Source organism: Arachis stenosperma, chromosome 2 (assembly GCF_014773155.1).
Source record: "Arachis stenosperma cultivar V10309 chromosome 2, arast.V10309.gnm1.PFL2, whole genome shotgun sequence".
In the NCBI taxonomy this organism is placed as follows: Eukaryota; Viridiplantae; Streptophyta; class Magnoliopsida; order Fabales; family Fabaceae; genus Arachis; species Arachis stenosperma.
Window position 1 is genome coordinate 100,649,255 of NC_080378.1, and position 21,499 is coordinate 100,670,753.

Below are 21,499 nucleotides of genomic sequence, written 5' to 3' on the forward strand. Positions count from 1 at the left end.
TGTGGGGTCCACAGATCCTGTGGTGTCAAGGAAAGGTCATCCCTGCACCAAATGGCATCAAAATTCACGTTTTGAGCCATTGCTGGCGTTAAACACCGGGCTGGTGCCCATTCCTGGCGTTTAACGCCAGGTTCTTGCCCTTTTCTGGCGTTTAACGCCAGTCTGGTGCCCCTTTCTGGCGTTAAACGCCCAGAATGGTGCCAGACTGGGCGTTAAACGCCCAACTGCTAGGCTTACTGGCGTTTGAACGCCAGCAGCATCTTCCTCCAGGGTGTGCTATTTTTCTTCCTATTTTTCATTCTGTTTTTGCTTTTTCAATTAATTTTGTGACTTCTTATGATCATCAACCTACAAAATAAAATAAAATAACAAAAGAAAATATGTAAAATATAATATTGGGTTGCCTCCCAACAAGCGCTTCTTTAATGTCAGTAGCTTGACAGAGGGCTCTCATGGAGCCTCACAGATACTCAGAGCATTGTTGGAACCTCCCAACACCAAACTTAGAGTTTGAATGTGGGGGTTCAACACCAAACTTAGAGTTTGGTTGTGGCCTCAAACTTAGAGTTTGACTGTGGGGGCTCTTCTTGACTCTGATTTGAGAGAAGCTCTTCATGCTTCATCTCTATGGTGACAGAGGGATATCCTTGAGCCTTAAACACAAAGGATTCTCCATTCACTTGAATGATCAGTTCACCTCTATCAACATCAATCACAGCCTTTGCTGTGGCTAGGAAAGGTCTGCCAAGGATGATGGATTCATCCATGCACTTCCCAGTCTCTAGGACTATGAAATCAGTAGGGATGTAATGGTCTTTAACTTTCACCAGAACATTCTCTACAAGTCCATGAGCTTGTTTTCTTGAGTTGTCTGCCATCTCTAGTGAGATTCTTGCAGCTTGTACCTCAAAGATCCCTAGCTTCTCCATTACAGAGAGAGGCATGAGGTTCACACTTGACCCTAAGTCACACAGAGCCTTCTTGAAGGTCATGGTGCCTATGGTACAAGGTATTGAAAACTTCCCAGGATCTTGTCTCTTTTGAGGTAATTTCTGCCTAGACAAGTCATCCAGCTCTTTGGTGAGCAAAGGAGGTTCATCCTCCCAAGTCTCATTTCCAAATAACTTGTCATTTAGCTTCATGATTGCTCCAAGGTATTTAGCAACTTGCTCTTCAGTGACATACTCATCCTCTTCAGAGGAAGAATACTCATCAGAGCTCATGAAAGGTAGAAGTAAGTCCAATGGAATCTCTATGGTCTCATTTTGAGCCCCAGATTCCCATGGTTCCTCATTGGGGAACTCATTAGAGGCTAGTGCACGCCCATTGAGGTCTTCCTCAGTGGCGTTCACTTCCTCCCCTTCCTCTCCAAATTCGGCCATATTGATGGCTTTGCACTCTCCTTTTGGATTTTCTTCTGTGTTGCTTGGAAGAGTACTTGGAGGGAGTTCAGTAACTTTCTTGCTCAGTTGTCCCACTTGTCCTTCCAAATTCCTAATGGAAGACCTTGTTTCAGTCATGAAACTTTGAGTGGTTTTGATTAGATCAGAGACCATGGTTGCTAAGTCAGAGGGGTTCTGCTTAGAATTCTCTGTCTGTTGCTGAGAAGATGATGGAAAAGGCTTGCCATTGCTAAACCTGTTTCTTCCACCATTGTTGTTATTGAAACCTTGTTGAGGTCTCTCTTGATTCTTCCATGAGAGATTTGGGTGATTTCTCCATGAAGAATTATAGGTGTTACCATAGGGTTCTCCTAGGTAATTCACCTCTTCCATTGAAGGGTTCTCAGGATCATAAACTTCTTCCTCAGATGAAGCATCCTTAGTACTGCCAGGTGCATGTTGCATTCCAGACAGACTTTGAGAAATCAAATTGACTTGTTGAGTCAATATTTTATTCTGAGCCAAAATGGCGTTCAGAGTATCAATCTCAAGAACTCCTTTCTTCTGACTTGTCCCATTGTTCACAGGATTTCTCTCAGAAGTGTACATGAATTGGTTATTTGCAACCATTTCAATGAGCTCTTGAGCTTCTGTAGGCGTCTTCTTCAGATGAAGAGATCCTCCAGCAGAGCTATCCAAGGACATCTTAGATAGTTCAGAGAGACCATCATAGAAAATACCTATGATGCTCCATTCAGAAAGCATGTCAGAAGGACATTTTCTGATCAATTGTTTGTATCTTTCCCAAGCTTCATAGAGGGATTCTCCATCCTTCTGTCTGAAGGTTTGGACTTCCACTCTAAGCTTACTCCATCTTTGTGGTGGAAAGAACTTTGCCAAGAAGGCATTGACTAGCTTTTCCCAAGAGTCCAGGCTTTCTTTAGGTTGAGAGTCCAACCATATTCTAGCTCTGTCTCTTACAGCAAAAGGGAATAGCATCAGTCTATAGACCTCAGGGTCTATCCCATTAGTCTTGACTGTGTCACAGATTTGCAAGAATTCAGCTAAGAACTGATGAGGATCTTCCATTGGAAGTCCATGGAACTTGCAATTCTGTTGCATTAGAGAAACTAATTGAGGTTTAAGCTCAAAGTTGTTTGCTCCAATGGCAGGGATAGAGATGCTTCTCCCATAGAAGTCGGGAGTAGGTGCAGTAAAGTCACCCAGCACCTTCCTTGCATTGTTTGCATTGTTGTTGTTTTCGGCTGCCATGGGTTCTTCTTCTTTGAAGAATTCGGTTAGGTCCTCTATAGAGAGTTGTGCCTTAGCTTCTCTTAGCTTTCTCTTCAGGGTCCTTTCAAGTTCAGGGTCAGCTTCAATAAGAATGCCTTTGTCTCTGCTCCTGCTCATATGAAAGAGAAGAGAACAAGAAAATGTGGAATCCTCTATGTCACAGTATAGAGATTCCTTGAGGTGTCAGAAGAAAAGAGAAATAGAAAGAAGAAGGAGAAGAAGAATTCGAACTTTAATTAGATAAGGTTCGAATTGTGCATTGAGAAGGAGTGGTACTCCATAAATAGAAGGATGTGAGAGGGAGGGAAGTAGATTTTCGAAAATTCAATTAAAAAGATTTTGAAAACATTTTGAAAAACACTTAATTGATTTTCGAAAATAAAAGTAAGAAAGAAATCAAGTGATTTTTGAAAAAGATTTTGAAATTAGAAGTTAAAAAAAAGATTTAATTGAAAACTTATTTTGAAAAAGATGTGATTGAGAAAATATGATTTGAAAACATTTTTAAAAGATATGATTTGAAAACAATTTTAAAAGATATAATTTTAAAAAATTAATGACTTGCCTAACAAGAAAAGATATGATTCAAACATAAAACCTTCCTCAACAGAAAAGGCAAAAAATGTTCAATCAAATCATTAATTGTTAGTAAGCATCTTTGAAAAAGGAAAGAAATTGATTTTGAAAACATTTGATTGAAAAGATATGATTTGAAAAAGATTTGATTTTGAAAAACTTTGAAAACTTGAAAAAAATTGATTTGAAAAACAAAATCTTCCCCCTAGCACCATCCTGGCGTTAAACGCCCAGAATGGTATCCATTCTGGCGTTTAACGCCCAAAATGCACCCTTTTTGGGCGTTAAACGCCCAACCAGGTACCCTGGATGGCGTTTAAACGCCAGTCTGTCTTCTTCACTGGGCGTTTTGGACGCCCAGCTTTTTCTGTATAATTCCTCTGCAGTATGTTCTGAATCTTCAATCCTTTATGTTATTGACTTGAAAAGACATAAATTAAAAATATTTTTGGATTTTTAATAATCAAAATGCAACAAGAATCAAATAACAATGCATGCAAGACACCAAACTTAGCAGTTTGTATACTACTGACACTATATGAGACACATAAACACTCAAGTCAAAAGAATTCAAAGATCAGAGTAAGAAATCATCAAGAATTACTTGAAGATCCTTAAGACACATGAATGAATGCATGCTATTGACACCAAACTTAAGATGAGACTCTAGACTCAAACAAGAAACATCAAATATTTTTGGATTTTATGATTTTGTAAATTTTTTTGTGCTTTTCGAAAATTAAGTGAAAATATCAAAATTCTTAATGAGAATTCCAGGAATCAGTGCAATGCTAGTCTAAGACTCCGGTCCAGGAATTAGACATGGCTTCACAGCCAGCCAAGCTTTCAAAGAAAGCTTCGGTCCAAAACACTAGACATGGCCAAAGGCCAGCCAAGCCTTAGCAGATCACTGCTCCAAAAGCAAGATCAACAAGCTCTTGTGATGATAAGTTGGAACCTCGGTCCAATGAAATTAGACATGGCTTTACAGCCAGCCAGATTTCAACAAATCATCATGAAACTCTAGAATTCATCTTCAAGAATTTTCGAAAAAAAATAAATGCCTAATCTAAGCAACAAGATGAACCGTCAGTTGTCCATACACAAGAACAATCCCCGGCAACGGCGCCAAAAACTTGGTGTTGTTGCCGGATCAAAACATGGCACTGTTATTGCAGGGAACAAATGCGAAACAGTAGTTAGGACACTTAATTCCCCGGCAACGGTGCCAAAAACTTGGTGCACGAAATTGTGATCAATACTTTTTAATACACAGAACAATCCCTAGTAATGGCTCCAAAGACTTGGTGCTCAATACCATGGCATAAACACAACTTCGCACAACTAACCAGCAAGTGCACTGGGTCGTCCAAGTAATAAACCTTACGCGAGTAAGGTCGATCCCACGGAGATTGGTGGTATGAAGCAAGCTATGGTCACCTTGTAAATCTCAGTCAGGCAGACTCAAATGGGTATAGTGGTAAACGAATAAAGCAATAAGATAAAGATAGAGATACTTATGTATATCATTGGTGAGAGCTTCAGACAAGCGTATGAAGATGCCTTCCCTTCCGTCTCTCTGCTTTCCTACTGTCTTCATCCAATCCTTCTTACTCCTTTCCATGGCAAGCTTATGCAAGGGTTTCACCGTTGTCAGTGGCTACCTCCCATCCTCTCATTGGAAATACGTCCCTGATGCTCTGTCACAGCATCGGCTATCCATCTGTCGATTCTCAATCAGGCCGGAATAGAATCCAGTGATTCTTTTGCGTCTGTCACTAACGCCCCGCCCTCAGGAGTTTGAAGCACGTCACAGTCATTCAATCATTGAATCCTACTCAGAATACCACAGACAAGGTTAGACCTTCCAGATTCTCTTGAATGCCGCCATCAGTTCTCGCCTATACCACGAAGATTCCTTTTAAAGAATCCAAGAGATATTCACTAAGCCTCATATGCTTGTAGAACAAGAATGGTTGTCAGTCACCTTGTTCATGAGTGAGAATGATGATGAGTGTCAATCATCACCTTCATCAAGTTGAAGAACAAGTGATATCTTGGACAAAGAACAAGCGGAATTGAATAGAAGAACAATAGTAATTGCATTAATACTCGAGGTACAGCAGAGCTCCACACCTTAATCTATGGTGTGTAGAAACTCCACCGTTGAAAATACATAAGAACAAGGTCTAGGCATGGCCGAATGGCCAGCCCCCCCAAATGATCTAAGATAGCATAAAATTAGAAGATAGCTACCAAGATGTCTAAATACAATAGTAAAAGGTCCTACTTATAGAAAACTAGTAGCCTAGGGTGTACAAAGATGAGTAAATGACATAAAAAATCCACTTCCGGGCCCACTTGGTGTGTGCTTGGGCTGAGCAATGAAGCATTTTCGTGTAGAGACTCTCCTTGGAGTTAAACGCCAGCTTTTATGCCAGTTTGGGCGTTTAACTCCCATTTAGGTGCCAGTTCCGGCGTTTAACGCTGGAATTTCTTGAGGTGACTTTGAACGCCGGTTTAGGCCATCAAATCTTGGGCAAAGTATGGACTATCATATATTGCTGGAAAGCCCAGGATGTCTACTTTCCAACGCCATTGAGAGCGTGCCAATTGGGCTTCTGTAGCTCCAGAAAATTCACTTCGAGTGCAGGGAGGTCAGAATCCAACAGCATCTGTAGTCCTTTTGAGTCTCTGGATCAGATTTTTGCTCAGGTCCATCAATTTCAGCCAGAAAATACCTGAAATCACAGAAAAACACACAAACTCATAGTAAAGTCCAGAAAAGTGAATTTTAACTAAAAACTAATAAAAATATAATAAAAACTAACTAGATCATACTAAAAACATACTAAAAACAATGCCAAAAAGCGTATAAATTATCCGCTCATCATATGCCGACCTCGACCTTGGGGGTGCGTCCCGTGCTATTACCACATTCACTATGGTAAGGCCGTGCTCGTTGTCCTCCGACTCGTTGCGTTGCTTCACCGCGCGGGTCTTGTCCTCTCCTTCGCGGTCGCGATCTCGCCTCCTTGGCTCCCTGATCAGATGGGAGAATTTGGCCAGTTTTTCGTCCCGGATTGCTTGTTCCAGCGCGTCCTTCAGGTCGAAGCAATCTTGTGTCTTGTGTCCATAGCCTTTGTGATAGTCACAGTAAAGGCTTTTGTTTCCCCCGGTCCGGTCCTTCAGAGGTCGGGGTTTCGACAAAATCTCCTTCTCGGCTATCTATTGATAGACTTCTATGATGGAGACGATGAGGGGGGTGTAATTGGTGAACTTCCCGACTCGAGAAAACGGGCTGGGTGTTTTGTTCGGACCGCCATCTTTGGCGTGTTCCTTGTATCTTTCTCCGCTACCGTGCTGCCGGGTTTGATTGTAGGAGGGTTGCCGTTTGTTGGCAGCCACGACCTAACTGACCTCTTCATCATTGATATATTCCCAGGCTACAACCTGGATCTCCTGCATCGTCCACACCGGCTTCGTGGTAAGATGCTTCCTGAAGTCTTCGTTGAGGAGTCCGTTTGTCAAGCACATGCTAGCTACAGAATCAGTTAGCCCGTCGATCTCCAAGCATTCATCGTTGAAATGGTCTAGGTATTTTCTGGTTGGCTCGCCGGACCTCTGAGTCACCCGAGCAGATTAATCGGGTGCTTTGCCTTCGCGATTTTGGTAGTAAATTGGGCTAGAAAAGTGCGGCTAATGTCCGAAAACCTGGCCACCAAACCCTGCGAGAGGCTGTTAAACCACCGTATTGCAGGTCCCGCCAGGGTGACCGGGAAAGTGCGACACCTTACCTCGTCTCCCACTCCCTCCAGCTTCATCCTGGCCTCAAAGGCCGTAAGGTGCTCCTGCGGGTCTTAGATTCCGTCGTACCTCATGTCTGTCGGCTTGTCAAAGTGTTTTGGCAGCCGGACCTCGAGGATGGAACTATGAAACGGGGTTGCGCCCATTATCACTGGTCCCCGCGTTCTCCTTGTTCTTCGCTCGCCGCCTTCCTGTCGGCCGTCTTCCCGGTCTCGGTTTGTGGTGCGTCTCCTCTCGCGTCTGGCTTAAATGATGGGATCGCGGCGTCTTCTTGGGCGTCCTTCGTCCCTGGCGCTCTCGGGCTCAGATCGTGTACTAGCCGTTCGTTGGGAGTGGCTTCTCGAAGGGGAACGGGAGTAACTTGATTCGGGAGTTGGTTGGCGATGCTCCCGATCTGCCAGCTGGCGCTCCAGGTTCTGCATTCTGTGGCGCAGTTCCTGCATTATTCTGGCGCTGTTGTCGCCAGTTCCCCCGAAGGGGCGTCTTTCTTGGGATCGTGTGGTTCGTTGAGGAGGGGACCTCGTGCCCTCCCGGGAGGATGCCACGGAGGATTCCCCTCTGTGCCTGCCTCGTGCCATGCTCCTCCTGGGCCCAGTACAACGTCCATTCAGGCGTCCCCACAGACGGCGCCAATGTTCAATAGATCGGGTACCGGACGGTTCGGGTTGGTACTTTAGTTGATAAGAAAGGGGAGTCGCCTGGGGCCGGGTCGCTGGATCAAGAGGAAGGGGTGCAGCCGGCTTCCCAAGCTCTTCGTGTGGAGAGGGGGTGTCACCTGCAAAGGCACTCCGACGCTCTAATCAGTTGAGTGTGCAGGCAAAAAGGTGAGAGAATGGTATGTGACGTACCTCGGGGGAGGGGCAGAGCCCTCCCCATATATACCGTGTCAGGAGTGGGCCTCCCAGGGACAAAGCCCACCTTCCTCGAAGCTTCCTTTCACAGCTGTAGCGAAAAGCTGTCCAGGATGCGTGTCCGAGTCAGTATCTGAATGCCTTGCACCCGACCATTTGGGTCGGGTGGTTCGTGGGTCGGACGGCCCATATTCCATTTGGGCCAGGCCGTAACAGTATCATATTTAAAAAATATTATACATATTAGTAAAAAAAATTAAAATATTATTTAGTTAAGCATAACAATAATAGAAAAAAGTACATTACATGTTTGAGCCATTACATATTTTGATTCATTCGATTTAGAAAAAAAAAATCCCAATAAAAAATTTTAGAATTTTGTAAATGTAAAAACTTAGAATTTTTATGAGGAGAAATTAAAATTTTATAAATAATTAAAAAATAATTTATATTAAACTTGATTTGGACCTATTTTTCTACTAAATTAATAATGGGATAATAAAATGCATGTAAAAGTACAGCTAATTACATTTTATTTATTTTGATTGAGCTTATGTTACAATAATAACATTCAAATGTTTATTTAATGAGTTATACAAGTAATAATATTTAATTGATTTTTTATTAAAATAATATTATCTCTTTTTATTGAAACTGATCTTATTTTAAATATTGTATCTGTCTCATTTCAAATATTATATCAGTAAATTTTAGTTTTATATCATTTCAGTTATTGACTTGTTTTGAAGCTCATCTCGGATCCGACAAATATTGCATTATGCCTGAACCTCTCCATGATCTAGAGAACACACCATGAATTCATTTGAACCACTACTACATATTTGATTTTTACTAACATTTAAAAAATGTTACTGTTATGATGGATAACCGGAGATTAATGAGCTGGACTTATTAGGTTGGCCCAATCGCTCAAAGGAGGGGCCCTCTGACCGGGTTCGTGTCTGGGAGCCTCCGTCCGACTTGTTTTCGTGTGAGTGAATGGGGGGTGGTACCTGCAAAGACACTCCGATTCCTAAGTCAGCAAGGGTCTAAGCAAGTTTTTAGAGTATAGAAACTTAGGGATACCTGAGGGGTGTCAGTGTATTTATAGTGGTGAACCCATAACCACTGTTGGAGTGGTTCCACCTTTTAAGGAGGATAACCGTCTCTTTATCTTAGAGAAGTCAAGATACAACTCCTGAAAGTGCGTTGAGAGATTTTAGAGGCAGTTACTTATTTGAATAAGTGTTATCTGCCAGTTAACCCTCGTTCTCGACTTTCTTGTGGTGGAGCCTATGTCGAACCCGACCTCTTGCAAGAAGGTCGGTTGTGGGGGAAGACTAATCTTATGGATTGGACCTTTTTATCCTATTTAGACCTGGGTCTTGGCATTGGGCCATGGTATGAACAGTTACCAAATCATATTAAAATATTACCTATGAATATTAGTAAATTTTAACAAATGTTAAATATACTCTATGTTACTAAAGAGTTTTAATAATATTTTTCTAAATATTTAATAACATTTAGTAAAAATGTTACAAAAGATATTCTATAGTAATATTATGAGAAATGTTACAATAGACCATTCATGGTAATACTTAGAGAAATATTACAATAGATATTTTTTGTAACACTTAAAAAATGTTTCCATAGATATTTTTTGTAACATTTAAAAAATTATTACCATAGATATTTTCTATAACACTTAGAAAAATGTTACTATAAATATTTTTTGTAACACTTAAAAAATATTACCATATTCTATAGCAATACTCTAATAAATGTTACAAAAGATTTTTTTTGGTAACAATAAAAAAATATTACAATAGATCTTTAATAACATTTAAATGCACAAAATATTGAATTAAAATATTTTTTTTCAATTACATATTCTACACCCGCTTTACAAATTAAACCCAAGATATCTATTCTATCTATTCTATTATATAAAAATCGGATGTCTGCACTTAATGATGGAGCCGACGTGACATGCTTCGGAGAGTGTTTCCCGATTTAATTGATTTGATTTGATTTGATTTGATTATATATTTAAATATTAATATAATTAATATAATTTATTATAATCAATATAATTCATATAATTTATTATAATTTATATTACTTAATTAATTATACTGCATTAATTATAATTTGTTATATTAGTGAATTAGTCTTTTCATTTATAAAGTCTAAAATAAAATGATAAATTATTATTTATTTTAATTAAATTTGTTTATATACTACATATAATTAACATTAATTTATAATACATTAACTTATAATCCAACTAATTGGATCGGACCGGTATCCAGCCCGTTTGCCTAAAGTGACGTCGTTTCGAAGGGTGAAAGGAATAACGTGTTGCTGCTTCTTGATCTCCCTCTTCTCTTTTGTTACTTTCATTCATTTCCTCATTCAAAGAAAAACAAAAAGGGAAAACCCTAGCTAGCCTCCACCGCCGTCGAACGGAGTGACCGGTTGCCGCCGTCTGTGACTGTCCGAGGAGTCTCTCTTTGTACTGTCGGTGTTTTCCAAGTCAAATCCCCTGTTCGATGTTTTCTTCCTCACTCGGCGCCCATCCTCCATCGGATTCTTCCTGCTTGCGGTTGTCTTGTCGCCGTCGTCTCGGCGTCATTGTCTCGAAGGTCAGTGATTTTGGTGTGCACCTGTTCTTCGATTTTCATTTTATTCTCTGAATCTCTGTTCTGAAATCAACAAATTATTGAATGATTTTGGGTTCAGGGTCTGTTGTACTGCTGCTGCTTTGTGTTTTTGTAAAATTTGTAGATGATTATTTGATTATTCAGGGTTGTGTGTTTTGTGTTTTGTGTTTTAGATTACACAGAAAAAAATTAATTACTTGGAACACTTGCACACAAACATGCCCAGTCCTAACAGCAGCTTGCCAATGGATCCTTCATTGGGTCCTTCCCTGTTCTTAGAACCTTGGTTGTAATCATGGTGATTCTCTAAACTAATTCATTAATATATGTAATTTAAAATCCTAATCCCAAATTGCATGCGACCCATGTATAATTAATTTTATCATACAATTGATCCTATTTTTAATGCCTCTTTTCACGTAATTTTTTGAATTTTGTCTAAATCTTATATTTTTTTGTAATTTGTCTTATGTTGCAATATTTTTTTCTAAGAGTCAATGAAAATCAATGCCTCAGATTTTAATTTATAGAAAATATGATACTATGTTCTCAACACAATCTTTGGTCATATTGAAGGTACTGTTAACAAATCTTTTAGGAATTATATCAGATTAAGAAACAAAAAATTGGTGCTATATATCAAATTTAATTCTCATACCCCCTTTATTCTGTACCTCTTGAAATGTCAATATCTATGATATAAAATTATTTGACAACATACAAAAATAAAATAATTTCATGCCTTTTTGAAACTTCTTCTAATTTACCGTACCTAATTATAGTATGTAAATATGGTGATTTTCTCTTCAGCATATATTGCTTCTTATTTTAATTTTACAGAATTAAACTCAATGGAACACAATAAATGTTAGCCGTTAATTTCTATCCTAATTTTGATAATTATTTTATTGATATTATTCAGATTCTTTAATCTTGAATAGTTCAAAAACTTTTTCTTTTTTTTTTTAATTGAATTTTGATAGAAACGTAAAGATTCTTGCAATCCTTACCAATACTGGGGCTGAACAGTGCTGTGACTCTCTATAAGTATAGCATAGGTGATCACCACACTTACTTTTTCTCTATACAGAAATTCATAATATTTGAATAATTTTGTAGTGACAGGTAGCAATGGCAGCTAGGTGAGTTCATGTGTCATGTGGATTGTTTCACAATAATTTTTTTTATCTTTCACTAAATATGAGGTCCTTTATTTTTAGGTATGATCTCATCAAGTGTATCAATGCTGGTCCAGCGCATAAGGTGTGGAAGCTCAAAGTACGTGTCATTAGGCTTTGGACCGTTTCTCAATTTGCAAAATCTGGGATGAAGGCACCTATTGAGATGGTTATCCTTGATAAAGAGGTAAAATTTTCTCTTTGTATTTCAGATTTATTTTGGTAATGACTGAGCAATAAACCTCATTTATCTATGACTCTATAAAATTAATGCATTCAGGGAGATACAATTCAATGCACTGTAAAAGACATATTTGTTCCTATCTTCGAGGGCTTACTCGCTGAGGGCAACGTGTACGTGGTCACTAATTTTGGAGTTGCTTTGAATACCATCAAGTTCAAGCCTACTAGACACGAATTTAGAATCCACTTCAAGAGGGACACGATTGTGCGTCCGGTACAAGATTCTTCGTTTCCATTGAACGGATTCAATTTTGTTCCGTTCAAAACAATTCAATCAGAGTCTAGAGAATATGGTTATTTAGTTGGTAAGTACTTTGTTAAATTAATCTATAATGCATGTGTTGTTTAGTTTTTTGAGGTCTCATTTTTTAATTCTATATATTGTTTTGCACCATTTGCTGTCTTTTTTATTATGAGCATATAGTGGCCAGATATGTATTCAATTGATGGTTGTTGCTATTCCTCTCAAGTCTCAAGTATTATAAATTCATATAATTTTCGTGAAATTTATTTAAGTAAAATTTGCTTTTCTTTTGGGCTTATAGGGTCTAACCCATGATAAATTAGTTATTACCCATGGAAAAGAGTTAAGCTTTATTTTGGGCTTTTGTTGTAAATGTCAGCTTTGTATCTTTTGAATTGATTGAAAATTTTTACATAATATAATATAATATATTATGACAGAGCATGTCTTATTTTTAAAATTTGTTTCATTAAAAAATTATATTAAGGAAGAATTTTTTTATTATTCCCTTCCTGTAACAATTATTCCCTTGTTGTAATTTTATATTAAGAAATAATATAATTTCTAACTCAGTTAAATATTGTTTCATTTAAATTTTGTTTAATAAAAAAATTTATATAATTTTCTGTGTTATCCTTATAATGTCCTATAACAATTAAATACTATTTTAAAAATTAATGTGTCTTATTTTTATTTAAATTCTATATTAAAAAATTTCATTAAGAAAATATAATTTTTTTTAGGCAAAATAATTTATCAATCTGATTTTATTACATAATATGTCTATATTTTAATGTATGTCATTTGAATTGGCTGATGCGTCATTTTTTTGTTATGGATATAGGTATATGACTAAAAAAATTGTATTATTTATTGGCTTTGTATTTATTGTTCTGATTGTTTATATTAATCACTCTGATTGTTTATATTTATTACATAATTGTTATTGGCTTTGTTTTTTATTATTATGCGTTTTATTTTAACACATCTAAATACAGATTTCATATATATAGCAACTAAATAATTAGTACCCTTAAAGGTATTGTTGATAAGGAGTACTAACCTATTTGTTAGATTAATCTATAATGCATGTGTTGTTTAATTTTTTGAGGTCTAATTTTTTAATCCTATATATTGTTTTGTACCATTTGCTGTCTTTTTTATTGTGAGCATATAGTGGCCAGATATGGATTCAATTGATGGTTGTTGCTATTCCTCTCAAGTGTCAAGTATTATAGATTCATATAATTTTCGTGAAATTTATTTAAGTAAAATTTGCTTCTCTTTTTATCTTCTAACCAAATATACACCCCAAGAGCTTATAGAGTCTAACCCATGAAAAATTAGTTATTACCCATGGAAAAGAGTTAAAGGCTTTATTTTAGACTTTAGCTTTGTATCATTTGAATTAATTGAAAATTTTTACATAATATAATATAATATATTATGACGGAGCATGTCTTATTTTTAAAATTTGTTTCATTAAAAAATTATATTAAGGAAGAATTTTTTTATTATTCCCTTCATGTAACAATTATTCCCTTGCTATAATTTTATATTAAGAAATAATATAATTTCTAACTCAGTTAAATATTGTTTCATTTAAATTTTGTTTAATAAAAAAATTTATATAATTTTTTGTATTATCCTTATAATGCCTATAACAATTAAATAGTACTTTAAAAATTAATGTGTCTTATTTTTATTTAAATTCTGTATTAAAAAATTTCATTAAGGAAATATAATTTTTTTTAGACAAAATAATTTATCAATCTGATTTTATTACATAATAATATGTCTATTTTAATGTATGTCATTTGAATTGGCTGATGCGTCATTTTTTTGTTATAGGTATGGGTATATGACTAAAAAAACTTGTATTATTTATTGACTTTGTATTTATTAATCTGATTGTTTATATTTATTAATCCGATTGTTTATATTTATCACATAATTGTTATTGGCTTTGTTTTCTATTATTATGCGTTTTATTTTAACACATCTAAATACAGATATCATATATATAGCAACTAAATAATTAGTACCCTTAAGGGTATCGTTGATAAGGAGTACTAACCTATTTGTTAGATTAATCTATAACGCATGTGTTGTTTAATTTTTTGAGGTCTAATTTTTTAATCCTATATATTATTTTGTACCATTTGCTGTCTTTTTTATTATGAGCATATAGTGGCCAGATTTGGATTCAATTGATGGTTGTTGCTATTCCTCTCAAGTCTCAAGTATTATAGATTCATATAATTTTTGTGAAATTTATTTAAGTAAAATTTGCTTCTCTTTTTAACTTCTAAGCAAATATACACCCCAAGAGCTTATAGGGTTTAACCCATGAGAAATTAGTTATTACCCATGAAAAAGAGTTAGGCTTTATTTTGGACTTTTGCCGTGAATGTTAGCTTTGTATCCTTTGAATTGATTGAAAATTTTTACATAATATAATATAATATATTATGACGGAGCATGTCTTATTTTTAAAATTTGTTTCATTAAGAAATTATATTAAAGAAGAATTTTTTTATTATTCCCTTCCTGTAACAATTATTCCCTTGTTATAATTTTATATTAAGAAATAATATAATTACTAACTCAATTAAATATTGTTTCATTTGAATTTTGTTTATTAAAAAAATTTATTTAATTTTCTGTATTATCCCAATAATGTCCTATAACAATTAAATAGTACTTTAAAAATTAATGTGTCTTATTTTTATTTAAATTCTGTATTAAAAAATTTCATTGAGGAAATATAATTTCTTTTTAGGCAAAATAATTTATCAATCTGATTTTATTAAACAATATGTCTATATTCAGTGTATGTCATTTGAATTGGCTGATGCGTTATTTTTGTTATAGGTATAGGACTAAAAAAAATTGTATTATTTATTGGCTTTGTATTTATTAATCTGATTGTTTATATTTATCAATTTGATTGTTTATATTTATTACATAATTGTTATTGGCTTTGATTTCTATTATTATGCGTTTTATTTTAACACATCAAAATACAGATTTCATATATATAGCAACTAAAGAATTAGTACTCTTAATGGTATCATTGGTAAGGAGTACTAACCTATTTATTTTTTGTTTTTTCACGAACTTCGATTTCTAAGCCCTAACTATTTATTAACAGTCTTTTATATTTTTATTTTAAAGAAAATTAAAAAAATCTGATTTCAACATGGATGAAACTTTGGAAAAAATGTGTCATTTTTGGAGAAATATATGAGCAGATAGAGTTTTGTTAATGGAAAGATTGGTGCCTTTATTTTGTAGATGTGATTGGTCAGCTTGCCTCAAAGGGTAACTTGGTCGAATTCACTCAGGACGGAAAGCCGTCAAGTTATATCACCATAGAACTTGATGATCTTGAGTAATGCTTAATATCTTTTTGATAATGGCTTTTTGTTTTAAAATCTTATTTTGAAATTTTGTGCCTGTCTTTACTCTACAATAATTGCTATTTCTTATAGGGGTGGACAGAAATTAAGGGTAACATTGTGGCAGTCTTTTGCTTTTGATTTGCTCAAATATATGAAGGAACACCCGTGTCTTACCTATGTGGTTATTCTCCAAATGGGTAAGATGTAATTTTATAGTGGTTTGTTTATTTTACTGCTATTTGAATGCATGTTTTGTGTCATCATATGCTTCTGGTATTTTCTTTAATTTGTTATGTCTTTTTGTAGGGGTCATGGGTGTTTCCAACACAAACTACAATTCGAAACTGTTTATCAATGTTAAGTTTTCAGCTGCCAGGGATTTCTTTGCGAGGTACAGTGTATAGATCAGTAGTGTGGCCAGCAGAATATTTATACAAGGCTTTTGATTATTTAACTATTAGCAAATTTCATAAATTTTGATTTAAAAATGCAAGGGTGAACAAATTGGATCCTGTTGATGGACAAGGCATAATGCAGCTGGTCTGTGATCAACCTGTTTCAGTTGAGGAAGATTTTTTGCGTCTGTCAGTCTACAAAACAATTGCCGAGATAAAGGAGCATAATCAGGTAAAATCCTTTCTTTATTACTCTTCCTTTTTTTTCATTATATTAGTTCTAATGTTTGTTGGATCATAATCTCAATTGTTGTGTTGTACCCTTGCATCCATCGATTTTAGGATGCTGTATTTGTTACAGCCGGGATGATTAAAGAAGTTGAGACCGAGTTTGGTTGGTGGTACAAAAGATGTAAGAAGTGTCGTCGTGGCTTAAGGAAACTTGAGAAAAGATATTTCTGTCCCAATTGCATTAGAGACTACGGGTTCTATGAGCCAAGGTATGACTCACGATACTTCTTTAACATAAGGATTATTTTAAACTATTCTACCGTGTGGGATGGAGACTCTTGGATAAGCCATTAAAAAACTATTTGCATCCAATTCAATAATAACATAGTATAGACACTCTGACTATTGGTATAATTTATGCAGTGTGTTGTTCTTGGATTGTATATTTTCTGGTGAATAATAGGTACAGCATCCACATAAGGGTGATAGACCACACCGATGCTGCCTCTTTTGTTTTGTTCGATGGAGAAGCTGCAAAGTTTTTTGGAGTTTCTACTAATGACCTTAGGCAGTCTTGTGTGACTAAGGTTTGATGTCATATTCATTTTTTTGTGTTAATTGTTTTGCACTATACCTTAATTTTTATTATTTATGAGAGCATGAATGAATTTTTTTCCGTTAAATTTGAAGGGTGTTGAGAAAAATTCCTGTCCCGAAGAGATTAATAAGTTTAGGGATATTAAGTTCATCTTCAAAGTGCAACTCAAGATGAGGAATCTGAACTCTTATGAACCATATGTGATTCATGTGCTGAGAATGACTAATGAAAATTCTCTGGTCTCTGCTTTCCTGGATAAATACAATCCTGACCCTGTAACCCCCTTTGGCTAATAACTTTCTCTTTTGTTTCAGTATTGCAAAAACAGATCAACCAGATTTTGATGATGTCTTTTTATTGAATCAATTGTCTTGTAGGGCCTTTTGTCCCATGAAAATTCTGAACTATTGAGTTTGTCTACTGGTCCATACGACACTTCTAAGGTTTGTGTCAAATGATTTCCAATTTAAATTGTTACAATGATGTTCTAAGTTTTTACATAGTAAATAAAATATTATTATTCTTATATTTTTTTGGTACATGATGGCGTATCCCAGGCTTGTGAGAGTGAGCTAACTCCATCACCTGCAGTTGATGAGAAACATAATTCTAAAATTCTCGGAGCTAAGAAACATATTGAAGAGGTTGGAGAGGAGTCAGTTTCATCCAAATCCAAGAAAGGGAAGTGGGTTGTGATGGAGGACTAAATCATCATGCCTTTACCCAGTTCGATTTATAATATATGAGAATAATTTATTTAAACTATTACTTGAATAAAGTATGGTTGTTTGAGAGTGATTAGGATCTACCATATATGAGTAATTTATTTTTCAAAATTTGTGTTGACATTAATTTATCTCTTAGAACTTGATACAAAAGTTGTTTCATATATTTGTTTATTTAATCCAAGATTTGAGTGTGTTTTCTTTTAATAAATACTTATTATTATTATTAGTATTTGAGTACTTATATAAAAGAATGGAAGCCCGTTGAAGAAATAAATGTAATATTAGTGTTGGTGATAATATGTTGGTAATTGCAATGAGAGTTGAGTGAGATTCAACTATGCACAGCATACTCGGTCTCGAAATGTATTGAACCTTTCATTGAAAATCCCTCTCTCACATAGATATGATTACCACTTTGAGAACTTGGAAATAAATCATGCATTATTGAAATCTTTTGCTCATTCAGCATCATTGTTATTATTATTATCGTATAATTCTTCAGTTTTAAAATAAGTACGGCTTTTATTCCCTTCATTTAAAATGAATATTTTAATTTTTTAATAAATCTAAAAGTTAAAATTAAAGCAACAATTATTTTGGAATAGAAGGAATATATTCAATGATCAGAAATAAGAACTTTTTTTAATCAATCTCTTCGTTTACTAAAATACATGTAGAAAATTTAATCAATCATCAAGTAGTCTCTTTATAAATTAGAATAAATAAAAAAAACAAAGTAGAACAAAGAGGGAGAAATACGTTACTGCTGGTTTCCCTCCTCTCTAATGTTACTTTTATAAATTAGAATAAATAAAGAAAACAAAAGAAAACAAAACCTTTGGACACGTTACTCCCTCCTCTCTTTTCTTACTTTTATAAATTAGAATAAATAAAGGAAACAAAAGAAAACAAAAAGAGTTAGACACGTTACTGCTTGCTGGTCTCCTTCCTCTCTTTTGTTACTTTCATTTATTCCTTCATTCAAAGAACAGCAAAAAGGAAAAACCCTAGCTAGCCTCCACCGCCGCTGAATGGAGTGACCAGTTGCCGCCGTCCGTGGCTGTCCGAGGAGTCTTTCTTTATACTGTCAGTGTTTTCCAAGTCAAATCCCCTGTTCGATGTCTTCTTCCTCACTCGGCCCCCATCCTCAGTCGGATTCTTCCTACTCGCGATGGTCTTGTCGCCGTCGTCTCGACGTCATTGTCTCGAAGGTCAGTGGCTTTGGTGTGCACCTGTTTTTTGATTGTTGAAATTGTTGAACGATTATTTGATTTTTTGGTTCTGGCTCTGTTGTCCTGCTACTGCTTTGTGTTTTTGTAAAATTTGTAGATGATTATTTGATTATTCATCTCAGGTTGTGTGTTTTGTGTTTTGTGTTTTGGATTACACAGAAAAAAACCAATTACTTGAAACACTTGCACACAAACATGCCCAGTCCTAACAACAGCTTCCCAATGGATCCTTCATTGGGTCCTTCCCCTGTTCTCAAAACCTTGATTGTAATCATGGTAAGTCTCTAAACTAATTCATTAATATATGTAATTTAAAATCCTAATTCCAAATTGCATGCGACCCATATATAATTAATTTTATCATACAGTTGATCCAATTTTTAATATGTCTTTTCACGTAATTTTTTTTATTTTGTCTAAATCTTATATATATTTTTTTATTTGTCTTATGTTGCAATATTTTTTGGAGCCAATAAAAATCAATGCCTCAAATTTTAAATTATAGAAAATATGATACTATGTTATAAAATTAATTTTTCTAATAATTTAAGCTCATAAAAAAGGCATGTGATTGGGATAAAACTCTCTTAAATTTGCTACGTATGATGCCTGGTTTAAAAAACAACAATAAAATTATGGATTTTTCGGATACATATATTAAGGGTATTATTATACACGTATATATATATATTTTTGAATCACAGAAAAACATGGATTCAGCTCTTATTTTCATATCTTTTTTTACTCGGTATATTTTGAATTGACAGTATTTATGATATAGAATAAGAGCTGTATTTTCAATTCAAATCTTTTTTTATTTTTTAAATTATCAAGATAGATTTTTTCTTCTTTTGGATTATGGAAAAAATGTGATTTTGGATGTAATCTAATTTTAAAATGATTTACCTAAAAAATATACCTCTTCTTAGTTGCTATAAAAGCCTAGGAAGTATGGTCTTATACTGTTACCATACATACTTGCTACAATTTACGTTTGCTCTTATTTTTTTCTCTAGAGAAAAAATGGATAGACAATATAATTTGTTAGAGATGATTGCACTGCCAAAAGAAAGCTGGAAGATTCATGTCAGAGTAATCAGACTCTGGTCTTTACCAAAATTCAAAGACTCCAAATCCAATAGCTCCATTGAAATGGTGTTGATGGATGAGCAGGTACTTCTAATTTATTCATCCACACAATTGTTTCTCTGTTTTCATACACATAGTCCCATATTTGTATGATCCTCACTCTCATAATTATTACAATTTCAATCTCAACAGTTTTATGCTTTTCTTGGACCATCGGTTAATCTTTTTTGGAAATAGAAAAAGATTGTATGTAATTTAATGTAATGATAAATTGGTATATTTTTTCTGATATGAGTTTTATTTTTTAACTTTAAATAAAAAATTAGACCATCAAATTTTAGTAATAATAAAATTTGTAGACAAATCTAATTAAAAATTACATTTCATAATGCATAAATCGAAAGGTTCAATTTGTGTTAAAATAAATTTTTTTATCTTAAAACAAATTAGACGATTCAAACTGCACATGTAAAATTTTTTTAATACCAAAATATAAATCTAAGAGTAAGATTTGTATTAAAAAAAATTTGACCCTGAAATCTGTATGTTTAAAAAAAATTGAAAGTCATAAATTAGACCCTCAAATTAAATTTGTGGTCTCACATACAAAGAAACACACTAAATTTTAACATTGTTGTTAAACATCACTGAAAGGATAACACCAAAATTAAAAGGTGTACTTTAGTCCTCTAAAAATTTCAAACACCAAATCAATTTACAAACTTTTATTTTACTACATAAGTCAACATGAAAATTGTAATTATATAAAGAGATGAATATAAAAATTTTAAATTTTTTAAAAGCTGTTATGTTTTTTATTAAATAACGACAGAGATTAATTTGTCTAGCTATTATCAAAATTTGACATTAAAATTGATGTGTTTAATAACATAAAAATTTAAAACTAATTTAATAATTAAAATTTATTAAAAATTAAATTCTCTGATTAAAATATTTTAGAGACATATTTAAGAATTAATCTATATTTATCACCCTCTTTTGAGTTTGATCATTCGAGATTTTAAAGGGTTTAAGAATACGTTGATGGACAGGGAAAAAATATGTATATATATAACAATAACAAAAACAATATAAAAGTTAAGGCGAAAAAAAGATTATACACAAAAAAAATTGGAAAAGAATATTAGTATAAGGCTTTTTCAATTTTTATTTTCTATGAAGTTAAGTGTTTAATTAGTATGCAGTTATCATGTAAAACATTTTTAGTTTGTACGTTCAAATATTTTGTACTATTATTTAGGTTAAATTCTAAAATGTTTTAGTATTTTTTATTAGCTATTTTTTTTAATATTTTAACGTAAACTTTACACTATAAGTCAAATATATATTAATATTCACACACATCATCTAAAAAAGACAATATTTTAATTTATATGAAAATATATAATTAGTTCTAAGAATTTTTAATGTTCAATTATCTAATTTATCTTTATTCGTATTTTTCCTTTTATTGTCTTATAAAATCTAAAAGATTATATGTTACTTCCTAATTCTAAATAAGTGAGTATTTTACAGTTTTATTTGACTGAGAATAAGTATTTACTTAAAAAATTTGGATAGT

The 21,499-nt window shown here is 34.1% G+C and overlaps 1 protein-coding gene and 1 non-coding gene across 2 annotated transcripts; both read left to right on the forward strand.

Moving 5' to 3' along the window:
* The first annotated feature begins 2,141 nt into the window (after positions 1 to 2,141).
* LOC130964896 (small nucleolar RNA R71) lies at positions 2,142 to 2,249 on the forward strand. Its single transcript, XR_009080962.1, has one exon. It is a non-coding gene; the product is annotated as a small nucleolar RNA R71 (small nucleolar RNA).
* Positions 2,250 to 11,706: 9,457 nt separating this feature from the next.
* On the forward strand, positions 11,707 to 17,575 carry LOC130963291 (uncharacterized). Its single transcript, XM_057889421.1, has 12 exons — positions 11,707 to 11,717; positions 11,796 to 11,940; positions 12,034 to 12,301; positions 15,538 to 15,634; positions 15,735 to 15,841; positions 15,951 to 16,035; positions 16,139 to 16,271; positions 16,382 to 16,539; positions 16,734 to 16,857; positions 16,961 to 17,143; positions 17,246 to 17,311; positions 17,426 to 17,575. Exons 1-12 carry the CDS (start codon positions 11,707 to 11,709, stop codon positions 17,573 to 17,575), a joined length of 1,527 nt encoding a protein of 508 aa, XP_057745404.1.
* The last annotated feature ends 3,924 nt before the right edge of the window (positions 17,576 to 21,499 follow it).